Raw genomic sequence first — 20015 nt, forward strand, 5'->3', positions numbered from 1 at the left:
CTCTCCTCTCCCCCGGTACCAGAGAACCCCCCCAGTGCCTCCGTAGCTCCCGCCGCTGCTCCCAAACTTCCCCCGCAGCGCCACCGCTCGAGTCCGCCAGGGGGCGCCGCCGCCCCGCCCGCCGTTGCCGTTCCCGGTACCGGCGCCCCCCCCCCTCCCGCGCCCCCCCGCGGGCGGCGGTGACGTCACGGCGGGCGCGAGCCGCCGCCGCTGGTATTTGAGGCGCGGGGCGGGCACGGGGGCCCCGCTGCGCCCCCGCCGCGCCGGAACCGCGGGCGCGCAGCGGCGGCGGCGGCCACGGCCCCGCCGCCCCCCCTCGGTCCCGGCACCGGCCGCACCATGCGGAGCGCCCGGGCGCTGCTGCTCGCCCTCGCCCTGCGGGTCTACGCGCTGGACACCGAGACGCCCGCCGGTAGGAACGGAGCGCGGCGTGTGCGCCGGGGAGAGGGGTCCTGCTCGCTCGGTGCGGTTCCGGGGCTCCACCGACCCCGGTGCACGGAGGGTCCCGCCCGGCCCACAGCCACCTGTTCCCAGCGGAGGGTGTCCGAACCGCCTCGGGACCCCTGTCCTCCGTGAAATCGCCAGAATCCCGCCTCCGTCCCCTCCGGGCACTGGTATGGGGGCTCCTCTCGCCTGCGCCTCCCCCCCGCCGCCACCGGGGGAAGTTTTCCCTGCCGGGAGTGCGGCGGCCGGGGGGTCTCGGCGGCGCCCCCCAGCCCCAGGATGCTCCGCCGAGCGCAGCCCCACGGTTCCCGCTCGCTGCCGGTACCGGGGCCGCCGTCCAAATCCCCCCCATCCCGCCGCACCCCGGCAGGGAAAACTTCCCCCGGTGGCGGCGGGGGGAGCGCGGCGAGAGGAGCCCCCCGGCCGGTGCCCGGCGGGATCCCGGTGCTTTCACTGGCGGCTCCGGCGGGAAGCTGGGGACCCTCCGGTAGGAACAGGTGGCGGCTCCGATCGCAATCTCCCGGCTCTCGTTTTGCTGGGGGGGTATTGGGGCAGTTGTACGGAGATACGGTCGATCGATTAATTTGATTAATTTACGTATTTTTAATGTTCCATTCCTCCCCCGATCTACCCGTGCTGAGCCCTGCGCCCCCCCGGGACCCCCGGGCAGGGGCTCGGGGAGAGCTGGTGCGGCGTGCGGGACACGACGACTGGCTGGCTCCCCGTCCCTTCGGGAGGCTGGAAATGGGGTTGGACGCTGCGGAGAATGGGAATTTGGGGCTACCGGGGGCTGCCAGCGCTTTTTTGGGGAAACGGAGCCACGGGAGTTGGTGCCTCACTCCAAGGGTTCCCTGGTGCTATTGCTCCCAGCTCCTGGGTGATGCTGATCACATTAAATACACATTAAAGTGTATTTTTGCCTAGTTCTTTGGTTTTTTACCTTTAAATCCAAGCTGTTCACCTGCACACAGTCCCTGTGGTGGTGCATTGATTTTGTTTTTTTGGGTAGTGGCATTTCTCCAAAGATTATAAATAGTGACACCCATCAGCAGAAAACAAGCGGCGGCTGACCCGTGCATGGGGGATGGAGGGACGGTGGGTGGGGGGATGCGAAGCCGTTCAGGCTCCCCCGGCTCCTGCAGGGTGGGGGAGATGGGGAGGGAACGGGTTTGTATTTTGCGGGGAGAGGCTGTGTGCTTCTGCTCTGAGCTTCGGGGCCGAGCAGGGGGCAAAGGGGAAACTGAGGCATGGAGCTGATGGGGGCTGGTGGAGTAAGGGGCCTCTGCCCGCCCTGGTTTCAGAGGGGGATTTGGGCTTTGCTGCTGCCCAGCCCTGGTGCGTGGTGCTGTGCTGGCTCTCGGGGCTGAGCTGCTGGAGGGGCAGTGGTGGGGAAGCACCGGGGGCTGGGGTGGCTTTGTGGGGAGGGTCCCCTCCCAAGCAAACCCTTTTCCCTCGATGGGGTCCCTTCCCTGCAGAACGGCATCGGCGAAGGGCAGGATCGAGCCTGCTCCTGGAGTAAATCAGGAGTGCGTTTTCTCCGTTTCCCTGGCAGATGCAGAGCAGGCTCAGCTCCGCAGGGGAGCTGAAAGGACTGGATCCAGCTGGAGGTGAGGGGTCTGCTGCCAGCCCCCCTGCTCCACTGCAGGCTGCTTTTACCTGGATCTGCTGTTTGATCCTGCTGATGTGGCTTGGCCGGCTGTGGGGAGGTTGCCCAGCTCATCCCTGGGGCTGCACAGTGGGCAAGGGCTAGGAGAAATATATTGGAGCCATTTGCACGTGCTCTGGGCCTCTGGGGAGGACACACTGCTTGTCTCGGTGGATATTTTCAGAAGATGGGGTTTTTTAGCTGTGCCTTTATGAAGAAGGGGCGTAGGTGGTCCCTTCTACAGGTGGGGGAAATGAGGCACAGGGAGAAAGCAGGATGCCCTGGTTACAGCCCACCACGGCCTTAGGGTGTTCTTTGCTCCTTCCTGCAGCCCTCCAACTTCTTGTAGTTCATGAAGGTTTCACAGTGACTGAGCTGTCATTGCCGGCCCGTTGTGCTTGTCACGGAGGGGACTTGGGTGAGGTTGGGAGGCACTGGCTGACCCCCCAAACTGAGGGGTGCAGGGGATCGTGTGGTGTCGGCAGGCTGGGATGGGGACCTGTGCTTGGCACCAGCCTTTGGCAGCCCCATCGCTCCTCCTTGGGCACTTTGCGGCAGGAGCCTTTCCCTGCTGGAAGCCCGGGGGCAGGAGGTTGTGCAGGCTCCGGTATTTCCCTCCCTCTTGCCTTCCCTGCCAGGAAAGGTGGATGTGGCACTTGGGGACGTGCTGCGGGCATGGCTGGACTCAGTGCTGTTTCCCAACCCAAATGATTCCATGGTAAGGTGCACCTCTGCTTCTGTGTGCTGCGCCCAAGAACTCAGCGGTGAGCTGCTCAGGGGTCCCAGCCCGCGCTCCGTGGCTGTTTTCGGCGGCGGGGACACGCGATGGGGACACAGCCGCGCTGCTGCGTGGCACTCCTGCCGGAATTATGCGGAAGCTGTTTGCGCTCGGCTCCGACTTCGTTTGCAGCAATTAAGCAAATAAAATATTTGGGTTTGCAGCCTCCACTTGGGAGGTTGGGACTGCCAGGGAGCGCTGGACTGGCGTTGGTGGCGGCTCCGGAGGCTCTCAGGCTGCTGGGGGAGGTGGCAGCCGGCTGCTGGGGCCGGGCGGGGACGGGGCCCCCAGCGTCCCTGTCCCTGTCCCCCGCGACAGCGCTGGCAGGAGGTGGCACGGGTGACGCTGACCCGGCGCGGCGGGGCTGGCGGGAGGTGGCACGGGTGACCCCGGCGGGGCCGGCAGGAGGTGGCACGGGTGACGCTGACCCGGCGCGGCGGGGCCGGCTCGCTCGGGTCAATGGGAGCCGCCGAGCAGACGCCGCTCCCGGGGCGGGGATTGGGGTCGGCGGCGGGGCAGCCCCCGCCCGTTAACGGTCACGGGGAGGGGATGCGCGGGGGGTGCTCGGGGAAGGGGGGTCAGGAGCAGAGATGGCCCCGGCTGCTGCTGGGGGACAGGGTCAGTGCTCAGGTGCCTGATGCTGCCCTTCCAGCGCTTTTCCCGGTGTTTGTTTCCCTCCGCTTGGCTGGCTGTGTGCTCTCCGATGCCAAGGCATTTTTGTTCTCCCCAGCCCGCCTTCACCAAGTGCATAAAATGTGCGAGAACCTTACATTTTCCTTGTCAGCTTGTTTCAGGCTTCGTGGGGTTTTTTGTTTGGTTTTTTTTTTTTTTTTTTCCCTCTTGCCTGTTCTGTCGTGCCGGGGATGAAGCTCTTTCTCTTGTTTGCTCCTACGTGTGTTTTTAATGCCCTGAGAATGCCATGCCCTTTCCCAGAGCACCCAGACAGTGCAAACACCCTTGAGGCTTCTGTGTCGAGATGCTCCGGAAAATCCTGTTGACATGCCCGAGTGTGCCCAGGGCAGAGGTTTCTGGCTCCTGAGCCCTCGGCTCTCCAGTGTGTGCAGAGGGACACTGGAGTGTGGTGGATTTTTACCGTCCATGAGGCAGAAGCAGAATTTAGGGAGGCTCAGAGTGATGCTGATGCTCCTGGATGGACCTGTCCCTCTGGCTTTGGATCTGCAGCTCCATGGTACAGCCTGGCAACGTCTGGGTTTTTTCCTTCGCCATCGAGACTTGCAGTTGCACTTGTTTCATTTTTACCGTCTGCTTGTTCTAGAGCTCCTGTTTCCTGTTTTTCCTCTGGGTGCCTGGACCTGCCCTGGCCCCGGGAACAGGGATGCTGGTGAATCACCTCCTGGCCCGAAATGCACATTTTCCCCTTTGTTATGCAAACTAAGACAAACCAGCCCTATTCCAGCCTCCTTGGGAGCTTTCCCAGAATAAAGTCTATTGGGATCAGGGCTCTGGGGGAGGAGGGACACCCCCTGGAAAACCAAGGCAGGTGTTTGTTGGTGGCTTTAACCCCGTCCTGGCTGTGACCAACTCCTTGCTGCCTGTTGATGTTGGTTTTTCCCTTGACTGCACCTGAGATGAACTTTTCCATCACTTCATCACCCAGTCCTTGCTCTGCAGAGAGGCTGGGAGCTCTGAGCACCCCAAAATGCCCCATAAGAATCTTCTCCTGGCTGCAGTCCCTCTGCAGGGGTTTGCTGCTTTGCTTTGGGCAATCATGTGAGGGTTAAGCACAGGGAGCTGGAGGCAGAGGAAGGCGAATCCCTGCTGCATCTCTGGGAGCTGGGAGGTAGCACAGGCTCTAGAAAGAGAGAGCCTTATCACCATGGCCCTACCATCTGCCTGCTTAAACCTCCATAAATAAGCTTTTTAATAATCTATTATTAACATGCACTATAATTGTCTTATTAGACATGTCTGCAAACCTTTGGTTACTGAGTGATTAAATGTCAAGATTCCCAAACCTCTTCTCTCCCATGGCAGCTTGGGATTTGCTTTGCAGCATTCTTTTGATCCTGCTCTCTCATTCCAGCCTGGAGATCCGTCCTTGTACTTGGTGAAACTGAGACTTTCCCCTCTGGACAAGAAGGATTCCCAACAGTTAATCCCCTGAAGCTAATCGCTTCCTCGTTGGCAGCCTCAAAATAAATAGGTCCTGGAGATGGAGCTTTTCCTTTCCACTGCAGGTGGCTTGGAGGAGCTGCTGCTGCTTTTCCCCCTTGTGCTGGGGTGGCTGTGGGTGGGTGATGGTGGGGAGGGGGTGTCTGCCTGCCTGGAGTGCTCCTGGGGATCTGCTCCTGTTTGCCGGGTGAAGGGCGGCTCTGGGGAGTGTCTGTGGAGCTGGCAGCTGTCACCGGGACTTTCCTGGGTGTTCCTGGTCTGTTGCTTTCCTGGCCCTGGGAGCGGCAGGCTCTGCACCCTGTGCCTGGATCAAAAGCCAAAGTCCAGCTCTTCCAGCTGCTGCAAGGCAAAGGCAGAGGAGCCCTTGCCTGTGGAGCAGCCCTTTGCCCCTCCCTGCTGCCAGCACCGGGGGCTCAAATGTCACTTGCCCTTTGCAGCTGTTATTTTATGTCTTTTTTTTTTTTAAGATCAGAAGTGTTGTTCCTGCTTGCTGGATGGTTGCTGGCTGCAGCTCATTCTCAGCTGCTTGTGTGCTGTTCCAAGTCCTGCCTGGGTGTCGCAGCCCAGCTCTGCAGCTCCTGCCTGGGCACTGCTGGGGGAACACGCTTACTACGTGTTTAAGGGGCCCAGGCTTTGCACCCCAATTCCTCCCACCTGGAGAGGGAATCCAAGCGTGGATTGTGGCGAGTCAGCCTGGGGCTGTTCCTGTTTCCTGTCCCTGGCTGCCTCTGCCAGACCCCAAATCGGGGTGCTGGTTCTGTGCTGGCTGCAGGAGCAGACAGCAGAACTGCCCCTGTGCCATGGGGTGCTGAGGGCTGCAGGGGCTGTTCCTGGGGGTGCCTGGCTGCTGGGGTGCTGCTGGCTCCCACAGGAGCCTGGGCTGCAGTGGGAATGCCAGGAATGCAATGCTCCTGCAGATTGGGGCCCAGTGGGGTCTCCGTGAGTCACCTTGACTCTGTGTGGCAGATTCACAGCTGGAAGAAGCCTCTTGACTGGCTTTGGCCATAAATTTATTTCCTGACCTTCCTGCCTCCCAAAGTGCTGACGATGTTGTGGAACAGGAGGGGGGCAAGGGAGGGTGCTTGGCCCCCTTTTGGCACTGGCTGACCCCAGTGTCCTGCAGCAGGGGTGGTGGGGGACTCTGGGCAGCCCTGTTGCTGAAGGCAGGGCAGGGATGTGCCTCCCCTGTTACCTGGGGACCCCACTGCCCACCCAGGGTGTCCCTGACAGGATGCAGTGGAGCAGAGCATTGCACTGCAGCTGGGGAGTGGGAGTATGCTGCAGCTGGAGCAACTTCCTGAGTATTTTTGTCGTATACATTTTTTTAATGCCTTTTTTTTTTAATTGGGCTTGAAAAATACTGTCAAATCACCCGTGACAGGGTGGCTGTGCTGGCACAGCCCCCCCAGCTCCCTGCAGCCATCCTGGACTGCCAGAGGGTCCATCCCTGCTCATTCCAGGGCTGTCCTGGTGCTGGGGAGCCCTAAATTGACCAATAACTGCTTTGGCTCCCTGGACTCCCCATGTGGATCCAACCTTTCCTGACGTCGTTAAGTTAATCAGGATTGTGGCTGGGATGGAGAGGCAGGAGATGCTGTGAGGATGAGGGATGGGGACATCAGTGACCTGATGAGTTTTAACGAGGCCACTGTGCCCACGGCCCTGCTCAGGATACAAGCCCTGGTGAGCCCTGGGCATTGGAGCTGTGTGCTGCTTTGTGCTGGAGGCCTTCAGCCTAATTAGCCCAGCTGGCCAAGCCAAGGAGCATGAGTGGCTCTGGCCCCTCAGCTGCGGGGCACACCAGGCTCCCCAGAGCAGGATGTCACCAGTCTAGAAGAGGAGATGAATCACTCACCATGGCCCAGCTGCTCCCCCAGAGCGTGAGGCTTGACTTTGGGGTGCTGCCCGAGGGGTCTTGCTGCTGTGTCCTGACAGGAGGTGTGGGAATGGCTTTTCTCTTGAGGGGATGGAACATTGTGGCCACTTGCTTAGGGAGGCGAGAACAGGGAGAGGGATGGGCTACAGCAAACTGCATTCCTCAGCTTGGATGGATTTGGAGGTGTCTATGGAGCTTCTGTGGTTTTGGGGTGCTCTGTAGGGCTCCTCAGGGTGCAGCCCCTCCCTGTGCTGTGTGACCCTGGAATCTTGGGTTCCTCCAACAGCTGTGATGGGAGCAGCAGCAATTTTCAGGGCTGGTCCGGAAGTCCAGGCAGATCCATGCAAGGATGTGTCTTCTCCAAAGTCCTTCTCTGCTGCTGGCAGCCCCACACCCTTGGGTGCCAGGTCCTCATTCCCTGCCAGCACATCCTGCCTGTTAGCAGAGGTATGCTGACACCCTGGGTAATTATATAATAAATGCTCTTTCCTTAATTACCTGGTGCTTCAATGTGGTTCGTTGAATTAGCACAGGTGGGTGGTCCTGGGCACCCCTGGCACCTCAAAGTTCTCACTGGGACATCTGGTTCTGTGGTTATGGTGCCAATGGGGCATCTGCCTCTTCCCCCTGTGGAGGTGGGTGCTGGAGCTTTCCAGGGTATTTTTGGGGAAGGAGCAGCTTGGGAGGGACTTTGGAAGCCTCTCAATGCCAGGGCAGCCTCTGAGCTCTTCCTGTGGTGCAGGTTCAGCCACTGCCCTTCTGGGGCTCTTCCCAAGGACTCTCTTACTTCTGTTATTATTTCTTCTTATTTTTACTGTCTTTTCATCTGTCTGCTGAGTGATAATATCCCATTGATTTTCTGCAGCAAGCAACCAGCCTGCTTTCTCTGGATTATAACAATATTAAACTAAAGCACTGCATCTCCTCATTGGGTTATTTGTCTTTATATCAGCTGAACTTTTTATTTAGTCTCTCACCCAGGCTCCTGTTGGGGGACCTGCTGGCTCTGAATGACATTTCTCTGTCTGAGAGGCTGTGTCCTGCCTTCCTTCCCATGGGATGGTGGCTGGTTGGGGATGGCAGGTGGGCTCTGTCTGGGGCAGGAGGTGGAAGTGCTGGGTATTGGGGTTTCATGGTTCTCCCATGGGGTTGCAGGGTGTTGTGTGCACTTCTGACACTGCAGGGACTCTTCAGTTATTCCTGCACACTTAGTACAATCCCAGAGTTTTTGCTGGAATGAGTTGAGGGCTCTCCAGGTCAGCATAGGTGGATGCCCAAGCCAGCACTGACGGGGATGGCTGAGCCAAATTCACGGACTGCAGGGTGCCTGGCGTGGTCCGGTGTGTCCCCAGAGCTGTGACAGACCTGCTGGGCACACGGCTCCTTGTGATTGCTCCCACGAGGGCTCCTGCCTTTAACCTGTGTGCCACAGCAGAGGTTCAGCCGAGTGCTGGCGCTGCTGATGGCCGTGCCCATGTCACACGGTGTCACCTCCCAGCCCCGCGTCAGCCAGCCCACCCTGCTGCTCCTGGCTCTGAACAAGGAAGGAGGAGGAGGATGGTGGCCTGGATTTTGCATGGCACTGAGCCTTATTCCTCTTGTCCCCACCTGTATCCCTCCTAGGGCTGGCTGGGACGCTGTGGCCCTGTCCCTGCTGGGGGCCGAGGGCTCCCCGGCTCCGTTCTCTGCCCTGCAATGCCATCAGAGATCCTTGGAGCTGCCTCCAAGGCCCTCCCAGCACTGGCACAGGCTCCATCCCGGGAGCTCCTGCATCCATCACCGCAGAGATGCGGGACCTGCTGTGGGAGGGGGGCTGAGGGGTGCCCCCTTCTTATCCCCTGCAGAATGGGCTTGGTTTGGGAAACTTGCTCTTTCTCATGATTTCTGCAGCTGATGTTGGAGTCCCCCAGGGCTTTGGCATGGTACTGATGTGTCCCAGGGCAGCTGCTTTTCCTGCCTGAATTCCTGCCATGGAAGCATCTCTGTGTCCACACTGAAAGCAGTGTGTGCCCCTTGGGGCTCACGGGCCTGGTCTCTCTGGGCTCCTGGCATGAGGAGTGGATGGTCCTCAGCAGACACCTGGGGGACCTGATAGTAATAAAGGAGCGAGGGGGAGAAATGAGCATTATTTCCCCTGCCTTTTCTGGTTTATTTTAATTTGTTCCCATTTTTTTCCCTGAGGTGTCGCACAGCTCTGCAGCCCGTGAGCTGTAATTGCACCGGGTGTGATCGATAATGGCAGGATGGAGGTTTCCAAAGGTTTCCTGCCTTGTTTTTTTTCCCATGGAGTCCACCAGGCAGCACTGATGATGTTAATTAAGTGATGGTTCATTATTAAAGCACTTGTGCAGTGGGTTAGTGGCCTCCTGGCTGTTCAGCTTGAGGGTATTTTTGTGCTGCAGGACCTCTCTTGAGCAGGGTTCGAGTGACAGAGTGATGCTGATCCTTCCTTGGGAATAGCACTCGCTGGATCCAGGTGCTGGGCACCAGCAGCCTTTGGATGGGATGTTAAATCCTCACATCCCCTCTGGACATGGAGGTGAAGCCTCCTGGGCTGTGTCCCCCAGCATCCCCAGAGCAGCCAGGGAGGTGCACTCCAGGGAGACATTGCTGGTGCTGCCTGCAGCAGGGTGATGCAGCACCCCGGCCCTAGGAGTGCTGATCTCTGTGGAGCTAAGGGCATGTGGAGCTGCAGTTGGCAGCTGGGTTTTCCCCAAGGAATGATTCTGGCAAGATTAGTTATTCCCCTCTTTGCTTTTGAACGCATTTTCACCATGCAGTGATGTATGGCACACTTGGTCCTTGCCCAAGCACAAGCCATCCCTGTGGCATTGCAAAGCCTTTGGAGTTGTATTTTCTCAGTTGTATTTGCTTCAAAATGCCTGTAATGAATCCAGATTTGCTAATTCTCCCCATCCCTGGGGTTCCTTGGAGGCTGCTGGGACTGAGTACTCACTGTGGGAACTTTGACAACTCCTTGGGGACCTGCAGGTAAAAGCCATAAAGAGTCTTTACCAGTCAAGAATTAAAAAAAAAAAAGGAAAAAAAAGGAGATTTGTCTTCTGCAGTTGCTGGCAGATGGATATTGTTCTCTAGTCCTGCGTGTTCCAAACACTGAGGTTATCAGGCATAAGTGACTTATTATGCAAATCCTCCGTCTTAATATCTGGCTGCTCTCTCCCTGGAATTGCATTGGCCAAACCCCACACGTTCCTGGAGCTGCTAATGTTTACACATTAGCTTCTCTGGCTAATATACAAGGCTTCAAGTTGCAAATTGATGTTTCTTACAGCTGAGCAAATTATTTTTCTATTAAATACAATATTTAAAATGATTTGGAGAACCAAAACAAACTACTGGTGAGAATTCTAATGGAGCTGCTTTCCATATTCTTCCAATCAGCTTTTATCAGGGCTGAGAAATCAGTGATATTTCTCCTAAAAGTGTCTCTTGGCAGAAGTGGGGAGCAGAGGAGCAGGGACGGGGTTTGTCATCATCTCCGGGGTGTGATGCACAGAAATACTTTCAATGTTTGCCAGTGCCCCAGGCCCTCTGCATGTGCCAAGTGCAGCTACAGAGGGATTCAGCTCCCCTCTGCTTGGGCTGGAAGAGGTTTTCCCAGTGAAATCCTGGGATGTTTGGGCTTGGCCATGAGGCTGTTGGTGTTCCAGTGTGGCAGGATTCCCCATCAGTATGAGATGTTGGGGTGCTGGCACACAGGACCTCTCCCTGTCTGGATTTTCCCACTGAGCTGGATTCCTCAGTGCCAAAGAGCCCCTGTAACATCCCACCCCTGGGAATCTGAGCCCCCTGCAGATGGAAATGATCCTGGATCCCTTACCCTCGCCTGGGAGCCTGTGGGGTGCTGTGTACAGGATCTCACTGGCTGGGAAGTGCATCTGATTTTAGATGAGGTGCAGAATGTGCTCCCTGTGCCCCGTGTGTGCCGGCACCCGGAGGGAAGCAGCTCTCGGCGTTTCCTTCCCGGGGCAGTTCCCGTGGGAGTGTGCCAAGGAAAGCACCTTAAATAGCAGCTGGGGGCTGGGAGGTGGAAGGCTGGCTCTGCTCGGGGTGCTGGGGAGGAATGGCGCCCTGGTGGGATCTGCTGGAGCTGTGGTTCTGTATCACACCCAGCTCCCTGGGCCTGCTGCCATCCCTGGGGTGATCCCTGGCTGCCAGTCTGCTGGGACTGCACCACATCCCCTCTGTGCCTCGGTTTCCCCATTTACAGCAGCTCATTGACCATTTATCCTGTGTGAAGAGCTTCATCCTTTGGTGCAGACAAAGAGCATCTTCCTCACGTGCATTTAAGAGGAGAGGTCTTGGGCATGATAATTTGGGGGTGTGCAACTGCAAAGCCTCTGCCTCCATCCCTTCTCCTGGGGAGGCAATGAAAACTTTGGATTTGATGGTAGGAGAGCTCTGTTCATCCCCTGCCACATCTTGCTATGGTCAGATGATGGTTTCACTCTGCACGGTGTTTGCACTTGACTGCCAGGGCAGCATGTCATGTGTCCTGCGGGTACCCCATTTCCTGCTGAGAATTATTTGGGGTGGAGGACTGGAGCTGCTGGATAAGGCCAGGGATAAAAAATTTATTTTGACTCTGAAATATGACCAGCGTTATCTCCCCTGGCTGGTGCCTGTGCCATGGGGTGCTGTGGCTTGTGCTCCCAAGATGCTGCACCCCAGAGCTGACCATGGGGCTGATCCAGTCCTGGCTAAGCCAGGGTAGGAGCAAAATGAGCTTTTTCCCATCAGGACTGGGTGTCCTGGCTGCGCTGTATTTTACTTGCTGAAGTTTTGGTATGAGCCCGTTTTTCACAAAGCCTGTCCCTGTTTTGGGACATTATTGGTGTTTTGTTCCCCTCAGATGATACCCCAGAGGGTCTTGGGTGGGGGAGAGCACAATCCTGCTGTTCTGGATGGTGCCAGGCTGTGATCCCAATCCTGCCATCCCGGATGGTGCTGGGCTGTGATCCCAATCCCGGATGGTGCTGGACTGTGATCCCAATCCTGGATGGTGCTGGGCTGTGATTGCAATCCTGGATGGTGCTGGGCTGTGATTGCAATCCTGGATGGTGCTGGGCTGTGATCCCAATCCCGGATGGTGCTGGGCTGTGATTGCAATCCCGGATGGTGCTGGGCTGTGATTGCAATCCTGGATGGTGCTGGGCTGTGATCCTGATCCTGGATGGTGCTGGGCTGTGATTGCAATCCTGGATGGTGCTGGGCTGTGATCCTGATCCTGGATGGTGCTGGGCTGTGATCCTGATCCTGGATGGTGCCGGGCTGTGATCTCAGTCCTGGATGGTGTCGGGCTGTGATCCCAATCCCGGATGGTGCCAGGCTGTGATTGCAATCCTGGATGGTGCCAGGCTGTGATCCTGATCCTGGATGGTGCCGGACTGTGATCCCAATCCTGCTGTTCCGGATGGTGCCAGGCTGTGATCCCAATCCCGCCATCCTGGATGGTGCCAGGCTGTGATCCCAGTCCCGGATGGTGCCAGGCTGTGATCCCAGTCCCGGATGGTGCCAGGCTGTGATCCCAATCCTGGATGGGGCTGGGCTGCCCTTTGGCACAGGAGCCTTCTCGAGGCTGCTCAGTAGAAGGGAAGAGAAGACACGGATTGTGTCCCATGGTGCAGGAGGTTAAACAGGAAGGGTATAAGTGTGTAATTAACTTGGAAGCGAGAGCAGTGCAGACTCTGTGGATGAAAGAGCGCGGGGTGGGCTGTAGGCAGGCGGCCACGTTCCTCGGTGGCCACGGAGAATTAATTAGATGCTGTCCTTTGTACTTGGCTGTTTGGTCTTTCTTTTCCTCCCTTTTCTTTGTGAATCACTAGTCCCTCCCCTCCCCAGATTTCCTCCTCTTCATCCCTGTAGAGGGGGATGCTGGGTGGCAGTGGTTCCCAAGGGATGCTGAGTGGCAGTGGTGTCCTTCTCCCTGGTGAATCCATTAAGCCACCTCCTTTTCTTTTTTTTTTAAGAATTTTTAATCCATCTGGTGTTTAACCCTCACGTTGGTGCCCATGCCTCTGCTCTCTCAGTGTGCCCTGGTGCTGCAGTGGTACCCAAGGGGATGCTGAGCTTATTACCAGACTCCTTGACAAACCCCTCCAGCCACCTTTTTTTGCTTTCTTTCAAGCAATTTTGCTTCATATGGTGTTTAACCTCTACACTGTGCCTGTCCCTCTGCTCCCTCCACCTGGGCATGTGGTGGATCCCTGGAGGTGGCAGCAGTACCTGGAGGAGGCTGAGCAGCACTGGTCCCCATCTCCATAGCAAATCTCTCAAACCACCTCTTATCTCATTTTTAAAAATAATTCTGGTCCATCTGGTGTTAAGCCCCCGTGTTGGTGCTCATCCCTCTCTGCCCAGGAACGTGTGATGCTCTGGGGTGTTTAGTGGGGCACGTCTCATCCTTGGCACAGGCTGCCTCTTGTGCATGGGGCAGGCCGTGTGTTGGGGGTGATTTAGGCAGCTCTGGGGTGTTCAGGCTGTGTCTGGGACACGTCCCACCCCCGGTGGCAGACCCCAGCTCCCTGCAGTATTTTTAGCTGCTGTTGCATTGGGATCGCACCTCCTGCCTCGCTGCCTTCACCTCGCGCCCGGAGCTGCTGTCACCTGGCCTGGGGCCACCTCAGGGGGCTCCTTGCTTCCTTTTTAGGATGCATCCATACCTGGAGCAGCCTCACCCGGCTCCCACAGTCCTTGTCCTGCTGCCCTTGGGATGGAATAACCCTCCCACTGCTGCAGGTGGATATTTTGGGTTGCAGCCTCCCTGCCCTCCTTGCAAACGTTGTGATGGAACATTAATTTTTTGCAGGTTGCTCTGGGTTTCCCCTCTCTGACTTTCCACAGCTGCTGGAGCACCTCCAGTCACCCCCTGTGGAGTTGGGCTGTTGGCATTTAATTGCTCAGGGGTTAATTTTTATGCCCTTAATCTTGTGATGAGGAGGGAGAGTCTGCTGGAGGTTGAGCTTCTCCCAGCCCTGTCCTTGGCTGGGGAGAGATGGTGCCAGAAGCATCCCCTAACTCATGGAAACCAAGGTTCTGTGAAGCCCCTTTGGCTTTTTTCCCTGTGTGTACAAATCATGGACAGATTAGTCAGGGAAATGGAGTGGCCAGTGGAACTGCCTTTGTTTTGTGCCGTGGATGGGAGGGAAGGCTCGTGCCGGGAAAAGCCTTGGCAGTAAACCTGTCTGAGGAGGGAGATGGATCAGCTTGGCCAGCACATATCTGCTCTGTAATTGCATTTTAAACTTCTGGAGCCTGGGCATCATCTCATGGGTGGCTGAGGATGCAGGTGTGGGGTGATGGCAAGTGGCTGTGCTGGGGATGGCAGCAGGATTTGGGTGGGGGGGCTGCAGGCCAGGAGGAGGAGTAGGGTACATATCTCATTATGTTTTCAGTGGCTGGGAATAGTTTATTGGGGGTGAAGGAATCACTTTTCCCTGGGAAATGGGGCTCTGCCAGACTGAAACATTGTTTGACTCTGCTCTGGTTTATCAGGCCAAAAAAAATCCCCCAAGAACAAATTTCTGCCTCCCAGAATATCCTGCTCAGCAGATCTTGGAAAGAAACACTTGGGCCTTTTTTTCATTTAAGTCACTTGGCACTTAGTCTCTGACAGTGTTTTATTTTGAAATTTATTTTATTTCCCTTCCTTCCTGGAAAATTTTGACAGATTTGTGCTTTTCCTCCTGTTAGAAAGTGCAGCCAAGTTCCAGACTCTAGAATCCAACACGTCTCGTGGCGAGAGCTGAGGAGCAGGGGCTGCGGTGCGGGGGCACATCCGCACGTGGGCTGGGCAGACGCTCCATTTCGGGAAGGGCTTTAAGAAAGCTGTGATGTCTCAGTGCCTCCAGACATATGAATAGGAGAGAATTTGCTTACAGGTTTTTAAAAAGAAGTTTCTTAAGGCTCTGAGAGGAAAAAACAGTTGGTGATGGAGCTGGAATGTGCCCTTGTGCTTTAAAAAAATGAGCGCAAAGGGGCGAAAAAAGCCACAAATGCCTTCTTATATATGAAAGAGTTGGGAATTGAAATTTCCTGAGCATCTTATGGGCTTTTTTCCCAGTGTTTGGACTCGTGTTTGACTAAATGTTGCATCCAAGCATCCCTGAGCACAGGGAGGCACAACCCGTGCCAGCAGCGAGGCCATTAACTGCCAGATCCCCAGGTGGCGGGGGGAATTACTGATGTAATTTGGGATAAAATTCGAAGAAAACAGCAGAAATAATCCCTTGGCCCGGGTCTGTTTTCCTGCCGGTGCATTGGGGGATGTTTGCTGTTGTTCATTCCGCTTGCTCAGGGCTCCCCGGGGCCCCTGGTGAGCCCGGCCCCGTTAATTAGCGCTGTGCCCCGGTCCCTTAATCGTGGCTTTAATGGGACAATGGGGAAGTGTGAGCCACAGCCCCCGGTGGCCCCACGGCAAAGCCGGCCTGAGCTCCAGGGTTGGCTGGATGGGGGATGATGGGAGGGCTGGAATGTGGGATCACGGGAGGGGCTGGATGTGGGGCAGGGGGGCTCTCTCTGTGTCACCTCCCGTGGGAACAAGTGGCCTTGTGGCATTTGCTGCACTTCTCCGCGCTCAGCTGAGCGTGCTGTGCACCAAGGAGGTGCTGCGTAAACACCCTCAGACCCCCAAGAGATAAATCTATAATAAAATGTGACTGCCGAAAGGGCTCAGCAGTGCCAAGGGGGGGCTCAGGGCTGCATTCAGGGTTGGGGGAACTGGCTCAGAACTGCCACGCTCACTTCACGCCATGGAGAGACCCCCGGGGGCCCAAGCCACAGGTGGAGTGTTGGGGTCAAAGCACAAATTTTGTGTGGCCACCACAGCCAAATGATATTTCTTGGGAGAAACCCCTTGTGCTTACCAAGCCCTGAGAAGCCAAGCTGGGAGCTGCATCCTGCTCCTGCTGTGAGGGCCTCCCTGGCACCTGCTGGCTTGTGTCACTGGTGAAGCTGCACAGGAGCTGTGGGGGCCTGGTGGCACCCAGGGGCAGAGCCCTGCTCGCAGTGCCCTTGGGGAGCGCCTGGAGTCCCCTCCTGGTGGGGCATTCCAGGGCTTTTGGGGAGAGAGCAGCCGCTCTGGGGGCTCAGGGGCTGACGGGTCTGTCCCCACAGCTGGCTGCACCTTCGAGGAGGACAGTGAGCCCAACCAGTGTGAGTACAGCCAGGGTGAGGACGATGACTTCGACTGGGAGCTCCTGCGCAGTTACCTGATGCCTCACCTGGTGCCTGAGCTGCCTCACGGTGAGTGCCAGGGTCCCCCTGGACCCTTTGTCCCTACCCTGCCTTTGTGTCCTGTCCCCCAGGGCTGGACTGTGTGATTCCTCCTGGTTTAATTCCTGCAGTGTTATAGACTTGGCTTTGGCCTGCTTATGTGGGAAATGGGGGAAAAACCTGTTTCTGGTGTTTTCAAGTGTGGGGAAGGGCTTGTTAGGTGGAGGCATCTCCAAAGTCTTGGGAATAGTAAGGAAGAAAATTAAAATGGACTTTAAAAAAAAATCTCATTGGTTTAGAACTGTTCTGTTATTTTCTGGGTCCATGTCCTCTCTGCTGGCCAGGCTGGGGAGCAGACCTGGCCAGGCAGCTGGAGGAGCTCCCCTCTCCAGGAGGATGGTGTGGGTGCATTTGGGGACTTTGCTCGCTCCCTGCTCTGGACTCTCTCCTGCTGTGACCCCCCTGAGTTGTCTTTGAGCCCGTTTGCTCAGTGAGGTTCACTGGACTTGGGATGCTCCTTCTATTTGGGACTGCTGGCTCCAGCCTGATCCTGAACAGCCAGTCCTGTGCTGGGGATGGGCAGAAAAAAAGGAGAGCTTGTTTAGAGTTCAACAGTAAAAATCACCTTTTCTGTTTATTAAAATGTTACCTACTTTATAGGAAACTCTCTAGTGTTCCATCAACCTGCCTCCAGCTGTTTATCTTGGGCTTTGTTCATGCCAGGGGTTAATTTGGCTTTTCCCCCTCCACTAACTCTGCCATTACCTTTCCCCATCACCTTCTCCTTCCATCCTGTCCCTCCTGGCATGTCCTGGGTGCTGGGCAAGGGCAGGGATCTGCTGGCACATCCCTGATTCTCCCTGGATGATTTTTCCAAGTAATTGCTTTAAACTGAGCTACCCTAATTGATGTGTGTCCAGGGGGTTTCCTGGGGAAAGCAGAGCTGGGGCTTGAGGTGGCTCATGATGGAGTGTCTGAAACTTCTAATTAGTTATCTGCTCAATATTCAGCTGTAATTTAAAATCTGCAGTGAACTGCCTGAGTTTAAAGCCTGGTGGCTTGCAGGGGGCTGGAGGGTTGGGTGGAGTGGGGCTTCTCTCCCTGCTTGAGGAAAAAACTGTGGCTCGGCAGGAGATGGGGCCTTAAAGGAACACAAAGAGTTTAAGGAATAAACTCCAGGATTGATGGGGAAGTGGATGTGACATCTCGGGTTGGAGGGTGTGAGCATTGCAGTGTCACCCCAGGAAGAGGATTCCTGTTCCTGGAGCTCTCCTCAGACCAGGTAATGCTGTTTGCTCATGATCATGGGGCACCAGGGGGGTGCAGGGACCCCGTTTTTGGGTGGTTTTACCCTGTTTTGGGTGGGGAGCTGTGCATGAGGCTCTTGCAGCCCCATCACCCCTTGGTCCTTGCAGCAGCTCAGGGGATCAGAAGGATTTCACAGTGCCAGGGCCTCTCCAGGGAGCACTTTCCAAAGGAGTCTCGTGGTCTCAGATTAAAATGAGTTTTTATTGGAGATCAGCCAGTTTCAAGGAGTGTAGGATTTATTGGAGTGGGTGCTGGCTGCTGGCCACCTGCTGCTACCTTGCCATCCTACTCTCTTCTTGCTTTCTTGTTTGGTTTAGGGCTTTTCCCCCTCCCTTCTCTTGACTTGTCTCTCTTTCACCTAAATATGATGAATGGCTCTCTCCCATGTTGCAATCGTGATTTTTTTTGTCTCTTTATTGTTCCCTTTTTGAAGGAGGAGCTGCAGGAAGCTGGGTAAGGCAGGTGTGAGCTTGTAATCCCAGACTGGTTGAGGTTGGAAGGGACCTTAAAACTCATCCAGTTCCACCCCCTGCTATGGGCAGGGACACCTTCCCCTGTCCCAGGGTGCTCCAAGCTCCATCCAGCCTGGCCTTGGGCACTGCCAGGGCTCCAGGGGCAGCCACAGCTGCTCTGGGCACCCTGTGCCAGCCCCTGCCGACCCTGCCAGGGAACAATTCCCAATTGCCAAGATCCCATCCAGCCCTGCCATTCCTCTGGCACTGGCAGCCATTCCCTGGCTCCTGTCCCTCCATCCTTGTCCCCAGTCCCTCTGCAGTCCCTCTCCTCTTTTGGTACTGAAAGAGGCTCTAAGGTCCCTCACTCAAAATATTAAACCAACATATTTGTGGGTGGGTTTTTTTCCTCAAATGTGCTTTTTCCTAGATTTTCCTTCCAAATTCACTGATATTAGGAAACCCCCTGTGCATTGGAGTTTCTCAGTGCATGGAACTACTGTGTCCCTGCACAACCCGATCCCTGTGCTGGGGGGACTGAGTTGTTGTCCCAACCCTGAAGAGCTCTGATGTCTCCCCATCCAAGGAGCTGCTCCTTCAGCTCTCAGCTCCAGCACTGCTTCTCAATCAGCTCCTGCTGCAATCCATAAACCCCTTGAGCAGCGAAGCCTGATGGTTTGCTCCCTTGGGGATTGCTGCAGTTTGTCCAAGGACCCTGTGGTGGTGGGAGGTCAGCCCTTGGTGCTGGGGCTGCTTTGGGAGATGCTCAGCACAGAATGGGGAGTGAGCGGTTCCCTGGTTCCCGTGCTGGCTGTGACACAGAGCAGGATCCGGCACACGTCAGCTTTGTGTTCCAGCGGGAATTCCTGGAGGCAGATGCTGCAGAGCTCAGACCTGCTCCCCTGGCACCTCTTGTCTGACAGTGCCGCCCTCTCCCTGTCACCCTGCCTGCCTTCCCTGCCTTCTAACAGCACTTGGAAGTTGGGTTTTTTTTAATTTATTTTTATCTCTCAGTGATTTTGTAGGAGGAAAACCTTATCGAGACAGGGAAGTGGGGGCAGCGAGTTCTTCCCTCTGCTTCTTTCAGGGCTGTTTGGGTTTTTCCTGGAGTGGCAGGCAGAACCCTTGGGATGGGCAGCATGATGGGAAGAGCTGCCCCTTCCCATGGGCAATCAGGGCTTCAGCTGGCCCTGGCAATGCCAGGGACCCAGGGGCAGCCATGGCTGCTCTGGGCACCTGTGCCAGCCCCTCCCCACCCTCACAGGGAGCAATCCCTTCCCAATATCCTGTCCAACCCTGCCCTCTGGCAGTTTGAAGTACCTTTGCTTCTCTTATGTTTATAAAAGAAACCCAACCTACACCCTGGGCTTCAGGCTAATGTCAGATATTTACAGCAGAGGAGGATAAAATTAGCACAAAAGTGAGTGGTTGGAACCTGCTTTTTCCAATGCTGCAACACCAGGAAGAAAATCAAGAGGGGAAAATAGTGTGTGTGGGAAGCCCTGCCTGATGAGGGATGCTCAGGTGCATCACTGCTCCCAGGTGACCTTATGGGCATTCTCTGTCTTTTAAAATAACTCATCAGTGGTTTAATTTTAGTCTTGGCCTCTTTATTTTGGTCCTATAGCTTTTTGTTTGTAAAGGGAGGGCAGAGGAAGGGTCTGTGTTTGTTAACAAGAGCCCATTCATTAATGAGGTGGCTTTTGGGAGATGTCCCCTGGCATGGGGTGGGTCAATGGTCTCTCTCCACTTTGCTGTTGCCTGGACCAAATGGGGCTGATCTCATTAGAGCAGAAGTAATTTTGCTGGGGGAAATGAGAAGAGAAAAAAGAGAAGCATGGGCATAGTGCCTTCCCCTCGGTGGGTGAAACGAGCTGTGCTGGACTCCGAGGAAATAAATTGTCATCGTTTTATTTCACCCTGAGTAGCCACCCCAAGGGGCTGGCAGGGCCAGGCAGCCACACAGGTCAATGGTGTGGGGAACATTTCCCTCTCAGGGATTTCTCTCCCTTGCCCCAGCTCCTGTCCCTAAAGGGTGCACTGGGAGATGCATCTGGTTCTGTGTCACCCCAGCTGGTGCTGTGTCCTCCTGGGTGCTTTGGGGGTCCCCCCAGGTGCCGGTCCCAAACTCTGGGGCAGTAGATG

The 20015-nt window shown here is 56.1% G+C and overlaps 1 protein-coding gene across 2 annotated transcripts in view; it reads left to right on the forward strand.

Annotated features, from left to right (window-relative positions):
* Positions 1-263: 263 nt before the first annotated feature.
* The window catches only part of PTPRU (protein tyrosine phosphatase receptor type U), a 56975-nt gene continuing 37223 nt past the window's right edge, over positions 264-20015 (forward strand). For both annotated transcript variants that reach the window (XM_058819899.1, XM_058819900.1), the window contains exons 1-2: positions 264-412; positions 16012-16140. In XM_058819899.1, the coding sequence (XP_058675882.1) occupies positions 340-412; positions 16012-16140 (202 nt within the window). In that variant the 5' untranslated portion in view covers positions 264-339. The remainder of the gene's footprint in view (positions 413-16011; positions 16141-20015) is intronic.

The sequence above is a fragment of the Ammospiza caudacuta genome, chromosome 25 (genome assembly GCF_027887145.1).
Source record: "Ammospiza caudacuta isolate bAmmCau1 chromosome 25, bAmmCau1.pri, whole genome shotgun sequence".
Lineage (NCBI taxonomy): Eukaryota > Metazoa > Chordata > Aves > Passeriformes > Passerellidae > Ammospiza > Ammospiza caudacuta.